The sequence below is a fragment of the Oenanthe melanoleuca genome, chromosome 5 (genome assembly GCF_029582105.1).
Source record: "Oenanthe melanoleuca isolate GR-GAL-2019-014 chromosome 5, OMel1.0, whole genome shotgun sequence".
NCBI lineage: Eukaryota > Metazoa > Chordata > Aves > Passeriformes > Muscicapidae > Oenanthe > Oenanthe melanoleuca.
Genome location: NC_079339.1, coordinates 49,371,555 through 49,385,059, shown reverse-complemented (window position 1 = coordinate 49,385,059; position 13,505 = coordinate 49,371,555). Strand labels below are relative to the sequence as shown.

The 13,505-nt window shown below is 37.0% G+C and overlaps 1 protein-coding gene across 3 annotated transcripts in view; it reads right to left on the bottom strand.

Annotated features, from left to right (window-relative positions):
* Positions 1-13,505, bottom strand: part of WDR25 (WD repeat domain 25) — a 57,671-nt gene that overhangs the window by 41,934 nt on the left and 2,232 nt on the right. For all 3 annotated transcript variants that reach the window (XM_056493980.1, XM_056493982.1, XM_056493981.1), the window contains one exon: positions 11,264-12,027. In XM_056493980.1, coding sequence (XP_056349955.1) covers positions 11,264-11,968 — 705 coding nt within the window. In that variant the 5' untranslated portion in view covers positions 11,969-12,027. The remainder of the gene's footprint in view (positions 1-11,263; positions 12,028-13,505) is intronic.

The window sequence follows — 13,505 nt, the reverse complement described above, 5'->3', positions numbered from 1 at the left end:
ATGGTCTCAAGAAGAGTTGAGCTAAGCCAGACCAAACAGCAAGATTCACACCAACAGAGACTTTGTTTGTTGTTTTAGTCATCTGTACCAATCAATGTCTTTTAGCTAATTCCCACTATTTACAAGAGAGATGGGCTTACCAAATGCTGAGTAACATGGCAAACTGACAAGGAAAGAAAAGAGAGAAAATAGGAAAATGAATAGAGAACCACCATTTTTTACTCTGAAGACAGGTAACCTTTACATTATACACAATGCTCACAAAAAAAAGCAATTTGTAAATAAGTGTATATATCCAGTAAAGGATATTTTAAACCATTAGTTTTTGAGGACTCTATCCTTCTCATGAGCAAAGTGTTTCTACCATGCCACCAATTGTCATCTTTTAACACAGCGTGTTCTTTATCGTGCAGAGACTCTGGGACAACTACCCCTGAAGCTAATCACAAGTTTTCCATAAACCACTGACTCTAAGGAATATGCTCATGTAGATCACATTCTCAGCCAGCTAAAAGTTCTGAGCGTGACTAGGTTCTTCTTGTACATTCATGCTGGGCAGACAGCACAAGAGAGTAACTTCCCACACACACCAAAACAAAGTGAAGAATTCCCATCTAGTTTGCAGTTAACCTTTAAGTGTTTTGTGACTAATCATGGCACTATGGCTAACCCTGTGGATGTTCCTTAAATGGCAAGTTCCTGGAAAACACAGAAGTGAAAAGAAGCTACAATATTCTTATAAATCAGCTAGTGATTCAAGCTATCGTTTGTTCTAAAATATGAAAAATCAGAATTATTTTAGCATGAGACAAAGCTAAGTATAGCAAAGATACTTAAATCCCCACCCCTGCTGTACACTACATATCCACAAAAGTTTACTTCAGATACATTAGCTATTTCACACACAGCAGTGGACAAATTTGGGATGACATGGTTCAAGCAGAGCAGTTTTACGCACATATTCACGTAATTCAAGAGAAACACACATTTAATGACAGGTAGCTATTAAGAATTGCTTTTAAACCACTAAATTCCCTACTGCTGCCCCTATGTGGGAGAAGAACATGGCATAAATTTGGCAGCTTCCCATCAACTTCAGAATGCAGTGCATATAGTAGTGTGTTAAGAGTAACACGTGTGCTCACAAGACCTAAAAGCACAAACCCAGTAGTAGTTACTAGCAGACAGTATTCATGCCCAGAAAACACTTCAGCAATCAAGATCTTACCAGCAGGCAAAGAAGGCTCTCCAGGAGATAATTAGCTGAATTATTATAGCCATTTATTAAATAATCTGGTTTTCCCTTCATCTCTATGAATCATATTCATTAGCTCAATCACTTCTTCAAAGTCACAAACATTTATGCTCTATTAAAAGCAGGGATTCCTAAGTGCTAGACACCTCAATTTCAGAATTACAGCACTTGGGAGGCAAATTGCCTTAAGTATCCTCAGTTCCTACAGGTAAGGAAGGACTAACTACTTCCAGAAGCATATCCCAGAGACTCTTGCATGCCACAAATTTGAGCATCCACTGTTGGTGTAGAAACACTGTTCTATTCAGAACACAAGTCTTAGCAACTGCATTCCCAGCTTCTGAAACACTGTGTGTCTGCTCCTGACGACCTGTGACTTATTTCTGAAAAAAAAAGGAAAAAACCACCATAGACAAACTCCTTTTAGTTGTATGGGGTTTTTTCTTAAGCTTCAGTTAAACAGCAGCTATCAAAATTCAAATCATAGCTGTTTGTACTGTACCCTAATACTACCATACTTTTTTAATATAAAATTGCCAATCAGCTAAGGCTACTCATGTACTTTACAGCTTTATACTGATCTATGTACATATATAAAATCAGACATCATCTTCTTCATGCAGTCAATAAAAGAAAGTACAAACAAAAATTAAAATTAAAATTAAACCTGTCTCATTGCTCCACATTATCCACTGGGAGCACGTGGCACAGCAGGGACAACAGCTAAGGACAAGCTCTGGTGACACAATCATCAGATGAGTGGTGGCTGTTGATCAGCACAACACAGCTGGACACTGCCAACTGTGCACCCACTGACAGTATTTGTGCAATGGCACAGAGTAGCACATCACTGCAGCAGGTCCAAAAATAATGGTAGAGAGCTGTACTTAGGGACTAATTTCTATTTGGAAGAAATTACCTAATGCAAATTTACAAGCAAATTCTGTCCATCCCCAATGTTAACCAGGTGGTTTTCTTATTTTAAGTAGTTTTTGCAGTCTTACTGCCCACCCTGATTTGGAGTAATATCTGAGAGGCAGTACACAGTGATTTAGAACAGCTATCTGAAAACCTGAGCTTTAATGAATCTTGCATTTATCAGTCAGTCTGGGCTAGTTACATTTTCTTTACAACTTCATTCTTTCAACTAAAAAATAAACCATTTATTATTCCCAAGGCTACTGAGAATGTTAATAAGTGGCGGGGGGGGGGGGGGGGAGAGAGGGGTGTGGAAACCCAAAACACAAGCAAAAACAAAGAGAAAAACCCAATAAATCAAAACAAAATATTAAATATTCTCTTCTCTGGAAAATATAGATTCAATCCTAAACCCACTGATGTCAGCGACATAACCCAGTATTAAAGATGAAAACCAGTCATTTAATTATGGAAATAAACTATTAATTATGTCAAGCAGCTATGTGTTTTGCTAGCAATGAGGACATTTTAACTAGCACCATTTCAGTACCAGCAAGCAGAGTATGATTGAACTACCTAATTAATTTTAATTTCTTCTGCATTGTTAACATAGTGCTAGCTTTAACATGTTTATATGACTATGTCAGCCCTAACCACCTGCACCCCTAAGTCCCATCCTTTCCATAGAAAACCAGCTGTGTTCCTCCCTTAGTAGATAAAAATAAAAAATTTCATGCACAAGTCACAACGTTCAGAATGAGAAAAATTCTTTTAAATAGTACATTATATTTTGGAAATAGGCAAGGAGACCAGAGAAAAGGACAGATTCCTAGCTCTGACTTCAGGAAGCAAGGTGTTACATAGCTGGTACATGCACAACACACAAGCACATGCAGTCTCAACTTTAACACCCAGTATTATTCTTAATCCATCAACCAACTGAAACATCTGAGAAAATCAGAAGTTTTGATAACATTTTCATGTCCGAGAAGAAAACCAGCAGTTTTATTAAAATAATATAAAATAAAACCTCCACAAGCACAGTGAAAATAAAGATCAACCATAACAATCTAATCAGTCTGTCACCCAGCAAGCCAGGGACAAAGCCTGGAAGACAAACCCAACACAATTCCACACCAGCCACAAAATGCTTTTTCTTTGAAGAGAGATATTACTGCAATGAAACATGATATGTATGATAAAGGATAGCAAGTCATTAGTTCCATAGTAATGAAGCAACTTCTTTGAAGAACAAGGGGTTTTCTAATGTTTCTTTCTCCTATAATTTAAAGGGAATTTATAACTAACAGTTGTTTTTATAGAATATATAGCAAAGGCATCAATTAAGTTCTTTCTATGAGGCTTCATCCAAAGATCAAGTGTCAGCAATCCTTGGTACATTCACAGGTATTATGACCTAAAAGATGCAGCTATGTGACACATGCTAAAAATAAAACCTGCTTTTAAAAAAACAAGGACATGAACATACTGAGAAGAATAGAAACTTCAGGAAAACTCTTTCTAGCCGTGATGCCAGATAAATCCTACACAAGCAATCTCTCTATAGAACCTGAAAAAGTAGAGCAAAATTTCTCAAAAAGTTGTTTCCTTGACAACATTGACAAACCATGAAGGGTAAGGAATCAAAGTCATAAGATGCCTTGTGGCTTTGTTAGCAGATTTTTTTAATATATAGCAGTATGTGAGATGCAGCTATAAAGCCAGATTTCTAGAAAAGAAGCAAAGTTAGATCGGTGTTATTTATATTTTCAAACAGCAAAAATATTCAGAATTTCTTAGGGTTACCAAAAAATATTGAGATACTCCTGTAATATATTACAGTCACTTAAGAACTTAATACTAATCTAGCTCATTTTTTTGTCAAATACCAAAATCTTGACTTTTTCACCAGCAATCTCACTGACACACCCAGAATGGGAAGAACAGCACAATAAATCTCTCCCACCTCAGCTGACATTCTGCATTAGACTGCACAGCAGCTGCCACACAGATCCTGTGTGTAATTTGAGAGCTTACCTTAGGATATTACCATTCAGCTTTATTAGAGGCACTGCTCCACTGACATCTCTAGCCCTGAGTCTCTTCCCTAGCAGGCTGGCTGTGCTGGGAGGTTGCTTTCTCCTCTGCTACTTCAGAGACACGGTAAACAACTGGAAGAGCTCCCAGTAGAAAGTGCAGAGCTCACCCATTCAGGACACATGGGCTGCTAAGGAAAAAGTCAGCTAAACAATTTAAATTCATCATACTTCTGCAAATAATGATACAGATAACCAAATAACTCTTTTTAGGTAATGTGAGAGAACAGAATCCTTTCTTCCATATCTGTTTTAAGGATATTTAGAAGCCATCTCCATGCTTTTGGATTTCCACAGAAAACAGTTTGTGAAATAGTACTGTCACAACAACCATGTTATCCTGTGCATCTCACCTGTGGCCACTTTGCATCTGTCAACCAAATTTTACAGAAGGCCTCAGTATTTTATCCTCGAGGCTTAAACATGCTAAGCACCTGAATAAAAGACACTGCAGAAGCTCCAAAGAAAGAAATTGAAGAGGATTTGTAGTCAGACTCAAAATACAGACAGGCTTCTGTAACTTCCCTGCTCTTGGAAGAACTTTTAATTTTCAAAATTTTTCTTGAAATAATTCCCAATTGATTTTTGCGGGGGCGAGGGGGAACACAGGCGTACTAGCTACACTGCGAAATATCCATCCCACTCTTCTCCCCCACAGCACATCCTCCAACACAGCCACAAAGCAGTCAAAAATGTTTCACAAGAACACTTGGGGTATCACCCTTGCATTCCTTAAGGAGATCTTAAGCTGGGAGTCATTTCCAAGTAGAAAAAAACTCATGACATCACAAAGCTAAAAACCTCACCCAGAAGCTGAGAGGCTCACTGTATTTTTGCCCTCCCCCTTTTCCTCAAATGTCAGTCTTCATATAAGTGTTAAGATAAATTCTAATCCAAAGCAGTACTGAATTTAGTTCCTGTTATTGCAGAAGGAAAGAAACAATGGCTTATCATACCCTACAGAGATGAGGATGGCGCTATTTATACTCAAAGAAACATACTCCTTTGAAAAAATCCTTTGAGGCCTAAGCATGTGTCAAACACTCCCAACATAATAAAAACTATACAAGTCATCTCCAGCTGTGGATTCTGAAAAAGTGAACAAAGGCTTTACTAGGATTTTTGTTTCCTTGACAACAGCATCACTGGAAACAAGAAAATAATTAAAAAAATATGTCTCTCTAACAGCGATCTCTAAACATTATCAAGGTACTGAAATACCAAATGTGAAACCACTCTTACCCACATAAACCTTTGGGATGAAGAGACCAAAATTCACCACTTTCATGAACTCTTCTTTGCTGATACATGTCATCAGCTTTTGCAGAATAATTGTGAGAGCTATCTATTACATCCTGACCTGGATTATGATCTACCCATGGCACAGCCAGAAGCTTTTCACTGATGGTCAAGTACATTCCTTCCTTACAAAAATAAGCATTATGGAGGATCCTTCTCATTGAAGTGTATGAAATAATTTTGTTAGAAGACAACCAAGGTATACATAAAAGGCTGGTATTACTATAAAGGTACCTATCACATAAGTGTACTGCCATCTTAATAATCAGCAATCTTAAAGTCACTGGAAAAAACACGCACAAGGAAAAAAACAAGGGAAGAAAGCCAGAACCTTCATAAAGAAAAGTCTGCTTCAGTATTTCAGAGCAGCCAATTTAGTAGCCCCTTCAACAAGAAAACAATGTGGTTTTTTTCCCACATCTAGGTAAGCAGCACACATTATCCAGTATATGAGCATTTCTTTGCCACTTCCAAGACAATGGGGAGAAGTACTGGTTATTTTTAATATATATTATTTTAAATGTATCAACAGAGATCTTCAAAACATTTCAAATACAGAACATAAGTATCAAATAGGATGACTTCCCAATTTGTCATCTTATCATCACCTACAGTTAAAGAAATGTTGCCACAATTAGATTTTAAAAATCAATCTAAGAGCTGCCCTACTTGAGGTACTAGCAGCATGATAGCTAATTCTGCTTAGTGAACAGTTTGAATCCAGCCTAGCTGTGACAGGGCTACAGCCATCTGACAGCTATGCCTGAGTGTACAGGAAATATGCTGGCATCTTAAATTTATTCCTTAATGAACATGACAGAACAACAAAAAACACTGCCTATTCCAAGTGAATTGTATACAGAATGGTTGAAAACAGAAATATTCGATTTTGTTACTCTGAGACAAGGTAATGGCCAACATCTAGGAAATTTGTGTTGCCAGTATCTGTGCCACACACAGTTTATGGATTCAGGCTATCATCTTCTATCATTCAGTCCAATAAAATAAGATCAAGAATAAAAAAATTCCTGGAATATACTACTGTGCTATCCTTCTCCTAACAGACACAAAGCCACAAAATACTAAAATACTTTGAAAGTATGATTGAAAATTGTATTTCTTGTGGCATTTGACACACTCCAGGAACCAAAATCCATACATTAAATTTAATGAGTATGAGTAACACACCGTTCTAAATCTAATGATCACAAAAGGGTCTCAGAAGACTGGAGAAGTATCTGGAAGAAATCTCTTGAGGTAGCAAGTTACAAAGATGAACTACTTAGGAGCTCAGAAATCCCAGCCTGAAAATAAGCACAGACCAGAAGAGGACTTAAAGGCACCACAAACCTTTGACTTGTTCTTTACACATCTACATAGAGACTGACCCCTGGGCTACACAGAGCCCTGGTCTGAGTGTTCTGTTGTTCTGTTCTTAATCATGGCAAGTCAATAAAGCTCCTGTTCAAGAGGCTGATATTATTAAACTCATTTTTAAAACTTTTACTTTACTTGTATATATAGAGCTGTGACTAAATGACCATTCAGCTAGGCCAGTAGAGAGCAAAATATATAGGGAAAGCTTGCAACAATGTATTAGAACACAAAGTGCTATTAATATACATTTTGCATACTCAAGAATTGCAGCATTTTCTTTCCTTGACCTTGTTTAACAATGGAGAGTGAAAGTGCTGAAAATTATGAAATCCTCTGCAACAAACATAACACCTGCTGTGATGCTCTAAATAAAATATGAGAAACACAAAATTAACAGCTAACAGATGATTATATAAAGATGTTACCTTGAGTTAATTTTAAGGTTGGAAATACAGATTAAAGGCATAGGATGCTGAAGTTATGAACAATTGTTAAAAAGCTAAGCCCAGCACCAGTAACTAGTGAAAATGTTAGCATCTGTGTGGCTCTGTGCAATGATAAGATCTTCCAGATAAAAGACACTGACAATGTGAATGCAGTATTGTGGTTTCTGCCATTTATAAATGTCTTTCAAGACACAACTTTTTAATGTTCTCTGCTACCAAAGGTAAAAGGCTGTATTCAATGGTAGTTGAATAATCTGTGATTCTGGATTCTGTATTTGGGGTTCTAAAACAGAAATACCTAAACAGGGTGTGATGTTCAGAAAGCATTGAATATCCACACTATGGGAACCAGGCACCTTTAACAGCAGTGATAACTCTCAAACTTTATGCAAAAAAAAAAAAAAAAAAAAACAAACAATAGATGAGATATAAGAATAATGAACATAATTTTCGTGTTTAAGTAGGAAAACACAAAAATGGCAATAAGATGCCTAAAATTCATTTCCAGCAGCTATTCAAACAAAGGTAGAGAATGGTTATTCAAAGAAAACAAATTCATTCAGTTCAGGCAATGTTTCAAGGTCCTTAAAACACGTACCTTAGCTAAAAACATAAGTCACTCACAATACCTTTAGACTGTAACTGTGAAGAGCAGTGCTGCCACAGTAAGAGCTCTCCATTCCCTACAAATTTGAACTTTAGCACTAAATATTCTTCTACTAACGCTCCAGATTTGAAGAACTGTGGGTAATTTGCAAAGCCTATCACTTCCCAGATGGAGTTCTATCTTATTTACAGGTCTCTTAGAAAACTCAGGGGCTTTCTTATACATTTATCAACACATGCATAAACTTGTAACTTTGGTCTTTCAACACAGAGCAGAGGCAAATATTAAAGTCTTTGAGTCTTTAGAGGCAGTTTAGTTCCCATCCCTTTTTAACACGCTGAGGAGCCCCATCTGCTGGTAGGAGTGTTACTCTAAAGAATTCTGCCCCTGAGCTGGTAACCAATACTGTTTTCAACTTCACCACTTGATAACTGCTTGAGGTGTTTTAAATGCAGCAATACAAAAGAAATCAGATGAAATTCTTTTAAAGAAAACCATAAAATGCTCATACAGTTCTTTCATTCTTAACTTTGCAAGATATTTTTACTAAATGCTTCTGTGACCTTCCAGCTCTAGGCTATTCTTCAGTCAATAGAAGCTGAAAATATCAACTAATTTATTGTAAATACTTTAGCATGACTTACAGTGATTCATAAAGATGTTGAAGTGCACTTTTTTTTCTCCTGATCTAAACAGGATACGTATACATACTTAAAAAGTAAAAAAACCCACATAATCAGTTCCATAGACACAGTTTAGACATATATATGTGTGATATGAATGACTTAGTCATTGTAATTAAGATGGGAATTAAAAAAATTATGATCACTAAGTAGGTAAACCAACTGTTTCTTCTTTCTCCATACCAACTTTAAAAAAAGAAAGAAAAAAAGAAAAGAAAATCCTTTCCCACAAAGGAAAATTCTTAGCTTGTGATGAAAGAGGAAATTATTAAGCATATAAGAACAGATAAAATATACGAAAGTGGCTACATTCTCCAGAAATAGAGTACAGTTATAGAGCTCTGGTTCAAGCATGACTTTAAGTACCGCAGTCATCTCAACTTAAAACACTCAGTTCTGAGAAATCCCCATTAATATTGGACTCTTCAAAACATAAATGTCTTAATGCATAGGCTGAGTCTAAGGACTGAATCCAAGACATTTACACTTAAAAATAGTCACAGTTACTCCTATGACTAACTGAAAGTACAGAGTTTTTAGGCTCTGAATTGCTTCTTCTCTCTGATCATACAGAGATTTTAGGCTTTTAACTGTGCCTTGAGTTTTACCCAAATCAGATGTTGAAAGTAAAAAACATTCTGAGTCTCTGCATATTCCCATTAGAGGGAAAGAGGACACAGATCCATCTGCCTGGATTTAAATGAGCATTCCCAAGCAGGTGTTTTTGGGGGGAGAAAAAAAATACAATCTGTGTTAAATTAAAGGGATGAGGAAAAAGAATAGTTGACCTGCAATTTCAGTCAGTTGTTTTATGCTTATACCAGAAAATGGACAACTTCGGGCAACAGTAGGCAGCCAAAATCAATTCCCAGAAGGTAAAGCACTGCTGTCACAGTCACCAGGGATCTATGTGCTTGTGATCCCAGACAGGGAGGGAATTTGGCAGCGTGACACCAAGTGAATCCTCGGTGTCACCGCGCCCTCTGCTGCCCAGGACCGCCCGCGTGTAAGGACGCGACAGTGACGAGATTCCCTAAGAAATGACAGCAGGGGCATCCATAGCTCCCAGCCTCTCGACGAGCCACCTTCCAGAAGATAAACTGTGGTTTCAGATACTTCCTAAGTGTTACGTTATTCCTTTATTAATTTTTTAGACCTGCGTGCTCTGAAGTGTTGGCTACACTAATACACTTCGTTTATATTGAATTTCCAAGGTTTGGGGGACATAGAACAGTCAGATTTCTTCAAAAACCATCTTTACTGTTAATGACTGCTTCCAAGCAGGCACAGTAACAATGCTTCAGAAAGACAATTTTTCTTTATGCTCAGAAGACAAAGCAGACTGGCCAATATTTCAACTTTTTAATAATTTTATATTGCAACAACAACTTAGATTTTAGATTTTATACCAAATTCAGCACATCCATAACTTCACTTGTCAGTAAAATGAGGCTCTGGAACAGTCAACAAACATTAAGCAGATGATGTGACAATTTAAGACAAAAGGTCAAATTCAGACACCTGGACATCAGTATAAATCTAAATTTACATTGCTGCTTAGCAGAAATATCCATCAGCCTTTTTGCATATCTTAGCCTCTTCCTTCTAAGTCTTTTCTTCAAGCAACAGCCAAGACACAACAAATACAGTAAAGACAACTTGCAAGGAGAAACAAAGGTAATTTTTTCCTCCATTTAATGTTTAAGAAAAAGAGGTTTAAAAAGCCTGGGAAAGAAGATGGAGGAATTATGTTGGTATCCTGGGACAAGGGATGTTCTTCTTCTCTCTATTTAGGAAAATTTACTAAACTCCTAAATTTTAGAAGCAAGAAAATAATTGTGCATGTCTTCCACCAGAAAGGATACCTTCTGTGCACTCTTATCAAAGGTATGCTTCTGTGCAAGGCCACTTCAGAAGACTATTATTTGAACCCAGAGGCACAATTAGCCCTACATCTGGGAAAGCATACACATAAAATACTTTTATTACCCGTTTTAAAAACAAAAGCCTCATTGGACTGACTAAATTACCAAAGAACTGAAGACAAATTCATTAAAGCTAGGAGGAAAATTCACTCTGAGTATTGAGCAATTAACCCTTGAAACAAATTGAAGTGGGAAGACCCCTTAGATCATGACAAGACACTGTTCTGACATGCAAAATCCATCTGACCTGACCTACCTCCTCCAGCAGATGTCACATAGGCTGTCAAAAAGTTCTTCAAAATATTATTCCAGTGCTGGCAGTTAGTTGCTTAATGACTCGGGGCAAAATCTGTGTGCATACCATAGTGCTCATGGGCCATTGTGATAAAACACTGATGCAGATCATGAGAAAGTAAGTAGCAGAAATCTAACTTCTTAAGGTCTAAAACACTGACATGACTAAAATAAAAACCCAAAACCACCACATTCCAAGCTAATGGAACTAACAGTTACTCTTAATAAAGCATGTCCTCAAATTTTGAGTACATTGGAACTGTTAAATACACACAAGCAAGGATGTTATTTCCAGAAGAGCACAGTTTAATAAAATATTTTTAAGTCTGGTGATTGAACCAGAAACATCTTGCTTTACATTACCTTGACTGTTTTGTCCATAGAAGCTGAGAGAAGCATGTGACTTTGTTCCCGTACAGGACACCATTGGATTTCATTAACAGGGCCGCTGTGTTTAGACATGTAAAATATTAAGCTTTTGGGAACTTCAGTCACTTTATATCTAGATCCCAAATATGGCTTAATTAATTCAGAGATCTTACTCAAAGTCTGCTCTCCTGATACACTAAACTTAACATCACAATCTGAGCTACCTCTCTGGTCAGATTCTTCTTTTTCAGGCTTACTGGAATTTTCTTGACGCAATCGTTTAGGGATATATGGCCTAATTCCTGTTATGGTAGTAGTGCTGTCTTTATGTGTTCTCTTCTGGGAAAAGCCATTTCCAGAATTTGTTGAAGAGCTTGAAGCCTGTTCATAGTTTTTGTAAGCCACAGATAATGCAGCAGGGCCAGAGTACATCCTGGGACAGTAGGGAGATGCCAAGTCAGTGTTGTTATTCTGTGCATAAGGCTCAGGGGGATCTTCACAAACCCTGCTCCTGCCAGATCTGCCAGTGTTCCCAGCAGGGTGCATTTCATATGCAGATTTTGTACTACCAGGTGCAAAGTGCTGAACACAACTCACAGAAGAACTCAGCTGGTTTGTTTGTCTGCCAGAAGCATCGGGGGCTTCAGTCTTTTCAGCTTCTGTCTCAGAGTCTGAATCTTCATAAGCAACCAAACTCATTATGGCTAGACACAGCAGACTCCAGAGATCTCAGTGCTGCAATCCTCCAAAATTATGATCTAAAATAAAGAATTGATTATTCAGAGCACAATTAATTACAAAGTCTACAATTTGAGTAACTTAGGGATATAAATATGCCTTTCTTTAAAAAAAAAATTTCAAACCTCTTATTTCTGTTCATTAATGGAATTTATTCTTCTATTATAACACACTGTACATTCTATTAAACAACATGATTTGCCTCCAAGCCCTTTGCATACATTTTTAATGCATTGCAGAGGTGTATTTGTATACCACAAAACAATGACAATGAGGATGAAAAGGAAAACAACCTTGCAATATAAATACAACAAATTACTTTGCCTTACTTCCAGCATTACTTCTACACACATACAAAGAAGAAATTATTTAATTATGTAGTGGGTTTGTATGTACATTCATAAGAATACAAATACTACAACTCTTTTGGAGTCAGTCTAACAATATCTATATCTAAACAGTACAGATGACTTGAAAGGAGTATAGGGGTTCAACTGGCAGTTAAAATATAAACATGTTTTTGGCACCTTCAGCAGCCTTGCAGTATGAGGAAATTTTCCAACTATATCCAAGAGCATGTTCCACACAGTCTTTAATCTTACAGATCAGATATGTCAGAAGCTACACTGAATTCACTATTTGCATCTACTAACAGAAAAATGAGAGCATAGATGCCTCAACGGTGAAATAAGTTTTTTCAACATGTCCAGGAGAAACAAATCTCATGCTAAGACTGCAAGTGTAACCTGCAGAATAATTCACCCTCCTAATGATCCCACCAAGATTTTTCCAATGATTTGTATGGAGTATGTGGAGTATAGAATTAACTACATTAAAACAACTGATGTGTCAGCAAAGTAATATTTCTGCTCTGCTGTTTACAGGCAGGAAGTACTAGTAAGTTTGATTAAATTTGTCATGTTATTACTGCTTTGTTTCCTTGCCAAGCTGTTAGCACTCATTACACTGAAGAGATTTAACCCACAACACTTTCAGACAGGCTGCTGAAATTCTTGGTTCAGGTCAGCAAACAAACTGCCTTGAAAAGCATCTTGATGACAACAGGGAATGCAGCATGAAAGTCAGTATCTTCATAAACATTTGCAGAATTGACACCACAAATGTAGGGACACCACAAACGTAGGTCCTACAAATATCTCTGCAGCAGTAGGACTCTGGAACTTGCAAAGATTATTCATTTAACTTCAGAATTAGATCTATTTGAATTAAAATAACCATGAGAAGTGTTACATGACTCTATATTCTGTTATCAAATTTCTAAGCACAGATCCAGAAGATAGGTACTTATTAAGATACATGCATTCATCATTACAGATCCTTCCCAAGACAAGTGATCAAGACATTTAACTGGAACAAGGTGACCAACATTTCAGCACATAAAAGCAACAAGATCTCCCTCTAGAGGACATTTTATCATTATCTGAAGTTTAAGACACCTATAAGTGACAGCAAACAAGAGCAAGGAAAAAAATCTCTT